At 44.1% G+C, this 7,577-nt stretch overlaps 1 protein-coding gene across 1 annotated transcript; it reads left to right on the top strand.

Moving 5' to 3' along the window:
• The first annotated feature begins 2,752 nt into the window (after positions 1–2,752).
• Positions 2,753–4,990, top strand: LOC146720881 (uncharacterized). The gene has a single exon (XM_085487670.1). The coding sequence runs from the start codon at positions 2,767–2,769 to the stop codon at positions 4,795–4,797; it is 2,031 nt and encodes a 676-aa protein (XP_085343796.1). The 5' UTR covers positions 2,753–2,766; the 3' UTR covers positions 4,798–4,990.
• Positions 4,991–7,577: the final 2,587 nt, after the last annotated feature.

Below are 7,577 nucleotides of genomic sequence, written 5' to 3' on the forward strand. Positions count from 1 at the left end.
TTAAGAGAATGCCGTTTGGGCTCAAAAACGCCCCCGCGACATTCCAAAGACTCATGGACCAGGTACTCACCGGACTTCAAGGCGCCGAACTATTTGTGTACCTTGATGATATCGTATTATATTCGAGCTCACTGCGAGAGCACGAAATAAAGTTCCACAAATTGGCGGAACGACTTAGGAAGGCAGGACTGCGACTCCAGCCCGACAAGTGCGAGTTCCTCCGTAAAGAAGTCACGTACCTGGGACATGTCATAAGCGAAACTGGAGTGAAACCCGATCCTAAAAAGATAACCGCGGTTCAGAGTTTCCCTCGCCCTAAAGACCCGAAGAATATCAAGCAATTTCTCGGGCTAGCGGGATACTACCGGAGGTTCATACCTAACTTTTCGAAGATAGCGTGCCCGCTTACCGATCTGCTGAAAAAGGATGAGACCTTTGTTTGGCATAAGGAACAGGAGACAGCCTTTACGCACCTCCGCGATGCATTGTGCAAAGAACCGATACTACAGTATCCGGATTTTACGAAACCTTTCGTTATAACTACCGACGCATCCGGATATGCAATAGGCGGTGTCCTGAGCCAAGGGCCGATTGGAAAAGACCTCCCTATAGCCTACACCTCCAGGTTACTAAATAAGGCCGAGCGAAACTATTCGACTATAGAAAAGGAACTATTAGCAATAGTTTACAGCGTAAATTTCTTCAGGCCTTACATATACGGTAAGAAGTTTAAATTGGTCACGGATCACAAACCTTTGGTGTGGCTACATTCAGTAAAAGACCCATCTTCCCGTCTTGTCCGATGGCGTCTAAAACTATTAGAATACGAGTATGAGGTATTATACAAAGCAGGAAAAATAAACGCCAATGCAGACGCCCTCTCGCGAAATCCTACCCCAGACCCTATGCCCGAAGTCGAACGAGTCCTCCCTCTCTCACAAATACAAAGATTGTCCGACTCCAATGAATCCCTATTCCCCGCCAAGAAGAAGCGAGGCGCAAAAACTCCACGAATCACAAACAAGCTGGATTGCGGCGAACAGCGTCCCTCACCGACCCCCGATAATTCGAAATCAGAGGAAACAAACTCGCCCCCTAGTTCCAGCGAGGACAGCGACTCGGAAAACAAAACCGATAGCAACTCCAGTTCCAGTAGCGAGGAGTTATTCATAAACGTAAACAGTCCTTTCATTCCACGGGCCGCCGTGAGGCCCCGCGTGATAAATATCCCGGACAATTTCGCGACCCGAAAAGATAACCTTGTCATTTTCATAACGCAACAAGGAACACCGATCGACAAGGGAGCCCAAATATTGCAAGTAGCGAACTCCTTGACGATGACCAGAGATGCAGCTTTGGGCAGGGCAAGGGTAAGTCGCGAGGGCACCCGACGCGTAATTTCTCTCGCGGTAAAGGAGAGGATTTCCGGCGTTACCGAAAAGGAAATAATAAAAGAAGCAATACACTCGCTACTAGACGTTATCCGAGAATTGGGCTTGCAATCGATCTCGATCAGTAAAGGCAACGTTGACAATGTAGATTGGAATACGATATATAACCTCTTAATTAAAATACTAGACGAAATCGACATAAGAATATTTATTTGTACGAACGACATAACGGTCCCCGGGAAGGACCAAAGGGAACAAATTCTCGCCGAAAATCATTGTTCCGCGGTAGCAGGACACAAGGGCATCACCAAAACTTACAATAGGATTAAAAAACGCTACACTTGGAGCGGTATAAAAACTGATGTCCAAAATTTCGTCAAAAACTGCCGCGCGTGTCAATTAAAGAAATTGGTTCGCGTAAAAACCAAGCAACCAATGATCCTAACCGACACCCCCGATTCGGCCTTCGAAAAGGTCTCCATGGATATAATGGGTCCCCTCCCAACCACGAAACAAAACAATACGTACATCCTAACTATACAGGACCTGCTAACCAAATACTCCCTTGCGATCCCACTCCGACAAGCAGGAGCGATACAAGTAGCAGAAGCATTTACTAACGACCTTATTTGTACATTCGGCGCGCCAAAAGCGATCCTCACCGACCAGGGCTCACACTTTATAAACAGCCTCATGAGGACAGTAGCCCGAAAATTTAAAATCAAGCAATGTAAGACCACAGCGTACAGACCACAAGCGAATGGATCGGTAGAACGATCACACCAGGTACTCTGGGAATATTTGAAGCAATTTGTTGATAAAAATAGTAAATGGGATCAAATTTTAAAACTAGCATCGTTTTCGTATAATACGAGCGTACATGAGGGTACAAAATACACAACGTACGAACTCATTTTCGGGAAAATCGCACGGGTCCCCTCGAGCGACCCGGACATCGAAAGCATGACTAACGAAAGCTATACACAATATTTAACCACACTATTCAACAAATTGCGCGATTCCCAAACAGCCGCACGCGAAAACTTAAATAATGCTAAGAATAGAAGTAAGAAATACTACGATAAGAAAATCAATACGCGTAAATTTAAGATTAACGATAGCGTTTATTTACTTAAGGAACCTAACAAAGGGAAATTAGGAGACCAATATACAGGTCCCAATAGGATAATAAAGATACTAGGTAAAAATAACGTTAAGTTAGCTATAAGCAATAGTAAGACTAAAACCGTACATATGGACAAGTTAAAGCCCTCACCACATCAAGCCCCCACCCTTGAAGACCCCCACTCCGAAGACAAATATATCTCGGACGCCCCAACGGAGGACGGGCCAGTAATCAACCAACCACGCTAAGATGAGGACTCTCGCAATTATCCTGGGCATGGCCTTCCTGGCCCCACTATCCAGCGGACTAATCGGATACGACTGTGGAGGACGGGGCCTGAACATCACAACACTCTCCCTTTTAGATATCGAAGAGTGTAAAACCAACAGCATCGAACCTAAGAAGGAGGAAGTCTATATACAACTACTCCAACTCAGTGAATTCGTGCATACTCCTGCCTACCAATGCAAAATCGAAATAGACCGGACTATATTTTACTGCGGAATGCACTCTCATATAGCAGCGGTGCAGAACGGAAGACAGGAGTATATCCACGAAATATCGGCAGATACATGCCGAAAATTGCACGAAACAGGGACCATATCTCTAGGAGTTAACCAGCACATTACTGGGATTAAGCCAAATGCAACAAACCTAAGAGCAATGACACTCGCAGGATCAGTTAAGACAGACGGAAAATGCAGCGGCACCCAGTTCAGCGACGCATACGGTTCATGGGACGACGTGATCGTGCAAGCCTCAGTACGAATCACGATACGACAATTGGAGCTGCCCGTTGGATACAATAACAATGAAGTGATACTTCCATCCGGCACTCGCTGTCCCGTAACGACAGGCGAATGCATTGATGCCGACGGCGCCTCCACCTTCTGGACAATCCTGCCAATTGACAACTGTCACTTTGGACGATACGATGTTCTCTACGAAGGAATAGCATATCGATTGTCGCCCGGCACTCCCCAAGAGGAAGCGCCAACGATTTATACAGTCACGGCGCGTGATACAACCTTCGCATTAGCAAGGACAACCGAGACCAACGTATGCGGATACAACCTTTGGCGAACGGAACATCCCAAGCTGTGTATCCTCGAAACGAGGCCCGAACGGACATTCAAAAGCCGTTCCAAGGTCAGAATCGACAACCTCGACATCTTCACATATGTGAATTCAAAATTTATATACGTCGAGAAACACCTGAAAACCCAGCTGACCCAACTATACAAGGATATTATGGAGCAAAAATGTGCACTGGAAAGGCAGATCCTCCTCAATGCACTTTCTCTAGCAAGCATAGCACCTGACGAAATGGCGCATCGAATAATGAAGTCTCCAGGTTATACCGCCATAACTGCAGGTGAAGTTATACACCTCATCAAATGTATACCTGTCAAATGCCGCCTACGACCTACCGAGGAGTGCTACAACGAACTCCCCGTCACTCATCAAAATAAGTCACTCTTCCTCTTACCAAGATCGAAGATACTTACTAAAGCCGGAACATCGAGGGATTGCAATGAACTATTACCAACTCTATACCAAATACACAACACCTGGTATAGACTAACACCGAAACCCGTGGAATCGGTGGCACCGCCTACTATCAGGCCTCTAACCAAACCCTCATGGAAGTACGTAAGCCCGGATTCACTCGCTTCCAGTGGTATCTATACGAACGAAGATCTTGATCGTCTTCGCGACCATATCATGTTCCCCGTGGAAAAACCCTCCATGCTCCACACAATCGCCAGGGGAGCAATGGGACAGGAAATTCCTACAGGCAGTTTCTCCTTGCTAAATTTATTAGACGAGAAATCTCTCGACCGAATAGCGGAAAATACCGGAGCCAGGCTATGGAAGGGATTTATAAGCTTCGGATCCGCCAGCGCCGGAGTACTTGGCATCTTCGTTACCGTACGGTTGATAAAATTAATAATCGACACCCTGATCCATGGGTACGCACTCCACTCGGTGTACGGATGGAGTCTACATCTACTCGGAGCCATTTGGACCTCGGTGACCAACGTTCTCCTACACCTTGGTAGATCAGCGGACGGAGAACAGGACAACGGACGAGAACTGCTACACCAGAAACCCCCTCCAACGAACGAAGAAGAAACACCCTTAACCCTGCCCACACAACAAACCCCTTCGATTAACGAATCAGACAGTGGCAAAGTGTGTGCAAAAACTCACCCTACGAGTGTTCCCCCAATGAAAGATTACGGCGAACTAAATAAATATTTACATAATCAATGTTAAGTTAAGAACCTAATCGTAGCGCATAGAAAACTAAGTCCAAAATGTTGGAACATTAAATTCCAACATTTTTATTTTAAGGGGGGAGGTGTCACGTCCGGCCGTATAAATTTTTTCGTTTACTCCAAGTTCCTTAAACGCTATTTGAAAAGCGCGCCAAGCCGGCCATGACGCTTAACTCCGCCTAGAAACTAAGCGTGGCGCTTCGTAGCGCCTAAGGATCTCCCACCACGGTGAGAGCCCCTACTCCGGAAAGTTCCCCCTCTCCAGGCCGCCGCAGGCCCGAGCCGCCGAAACGAAGGACCTCAGAGCAGTCCCGAATTTTGGCAGTTCTCTGCGCGACACCGAACAGTATAGTCGCACTCCTAAATTCTAACTCTAAGTCCAAATTCTAAATCCTAACTCTAATTCTAAAATTCTAACTCTAAGTATAATATTCTAACTCTAAATTCTAAGTCTAAATCTAAATTCTAATTCTAAGTTTTAGTCTCGAATTTTGTACTACTATACGAATAAATCAGTGTATTCATGTGTGAAAACTAGTGTTCAGTATTCTTCTGTTACGTCTCGTGGGGTCGCGGCTGCGAAAATTTGAATGCAGAGCTCGGCTTTTTCCACGAGACACGATCGCTATTACGGGTACGCGAATCTATGCGATTCTCCCCGGGGATACCCGCGATCTGAGGTTATTCGCGCTGGAACTGAGGTGATCGGATTATTGCGAGGGACCTACCTGTGACTCTACTGTAATAAAGATAGCTTCGTCGATTGCTCTATGCGAAACGTCGTTGGGGTTGCGTAAATAATCTTCGTACGTAAACTGACAAAGCTCGCACAAATCACCGATTCGCGTGAGGGTAAGTCGGAAGTTGCAGACTCCGCAATTTATTCCGATAGGTGTTCCGCCTATGATTAGAGTATGCTTCCGAATCCTTGTCCAAAGTAATTTCGAGACTCTAGGTAAGGTGGAGTAGCATGAAATGCAGAGAGCTGCCTTAGTCTCAAAATGGATGTACCCGACACCAACTTGGCAATAGAATAAGGGTTCAAACGGTACGAAGAGATTAACTTCTGGAGGAGGAGTTATACCTCTAAGGGTGAGTGGGCACATTTGCGTTTGTTGCGTAATCGAATTGATAATGCGTCATTCGCTCGTAGATCTTCGGTGAATCCGGCAGTTATCGAGAAGTTAGTAGTCGTCGGCAAAACCGTCGGTAATTGTTCAGTAAAACACTGGTAAGGTGCCAGTAAGGTGTCGATAACCCGTTGGTAAAAGAACGTATGTCGGTATATCGTCGGTAATGTCGGTAAAAGAACGTATGTTGGTATATTGTCGATAACGTCGGTAAAAGAACGTATGTCGGTATATCGTCGGTAATGTTGGTAAATCGAAAGTGTTCTCAATTGATTATTGTTTAAATGACTACCTTGTTGTACGGATTTACGAAGTTATTTTTTTGAGACACAAGATTTTTAAGAGATTGAACTATTTGCGTTTTTCCGTGTTAGAATTCCGAGAGTGGCACCGCATGTGGTGGTCGACCCTAGTTTTATAGCCCGACCTTTTTTTTATAGTGTCACGTCCGGCAATTCACCTTACGGTAAATCACTTTATGCACAAGTCGGTCTTCTCTTGCGTCTACCTCGGTAAACGTTCGAGAAGCTGCTCTCTACTTTTTTAGGGCAACCTGCTAGGCCGGCTATACCCTGGGATGCCGAGAGCTTGAGATTCGATTGAGAAAGTCGGATGGAGAAGGAATTCTGCGGGTCGGGTCAAGAAATAAAGATATTTTACTAGTATAAAAATTGTTTATTCATTTATAAATCCTTTATGTCGACACAAAATCTACTGGTCCTGACTCGGTTTAGGATGAGTTTGGAACTGTATTACAATGTTATTGAGCTCCTGTTTAGAGTCGTTAGATTGGTTAAGATAGTTTATAAAGGAACTAAAATTATTCTGTGCTCCTTCTGGGATGAAATTATTGACGTCGTCGGGAGCGAGTACCACGGTGTCCTCGTTGAAAATATTAGAATTGGGTTGTAAAAATGGATCGTATTCCGGAGATGCTAATTGTTGAGTTTGATCATGGAAGTAATAATCAGGGTCAGTTAAAAATTGATGATTTGGATCGATTAAGTAAGTATTTGATTCTGAATGAGACTGTTCAGGAAATTGAGGGTGAGAGTAATCAATGTATGGAGGAATATTATTAACTGGCGAATAAGCGTCTGAAGAGGGAGGTTGTATGATTATTCGCGTTGGATAAATTTGAACGTTTAGATTTAGAGGTCTTCGAGGTCTACGTTCGCGTAGTCTGTGAAGGTGCTGCTCGTTTCGATCGATCTGATTCCTTCGTCGGAAAGGAGAGACCATCTAACGGTTAAATAGATTTACATGAATAAATCGAAAGATAGATTGTTCTATTATTTGAAATAATTGAATATGACTCACGTTTGTAGCGTGATTTACTCGTTAATGAAAGCGAACAAAGATGAAAGGTTAATCTTATGCGAGAAAGCCCTTCACCTATTAATAAATTAACCTTATGTCAGTAATTATTATAATAAACCTGTATTAAATGAGGATTTGTAATAACGTGGATAAAAGGAAGGATTTGAATAGGAGTATTAATATCTGCGTTGAGAATATTAATACTTGATGTTTCAATCTTTAATAATTAAATCTTAAACTTTGAAATAGTAATTCTTAATGAATAAATAAATCTTAGACTTTGAAGTAACAATTTATCAATGAATATCAAAATCACTGTCAGTTGGTA

This window comes from Nylanderia fulva, unplaced genomic scaffold (assembly GCF_048542155.1).
Source record: "Nylanderia fulva isolate GAGA-0341 unplaced genomic scaffold, ASM4854215v1 Scaffold593, whole genome shotgun sequence".
NCBI classification, from domain to species: Eukaryota; Metazoa; Arthropoda; class Insecta; order Hymenoptera; family Formicidae; genus Nylanderia; species Nylanderia fulva.

Bases quoted from the DNA above. Each gene is read 5' to 3' on its own strand.
- LOC146720881 (XM_085487670.1), top strand. From the start codon at position 2,767: ATGAGGACTCTCGCAATTATCCTGGGCATGGCCTTCCTGGCCCCACTA.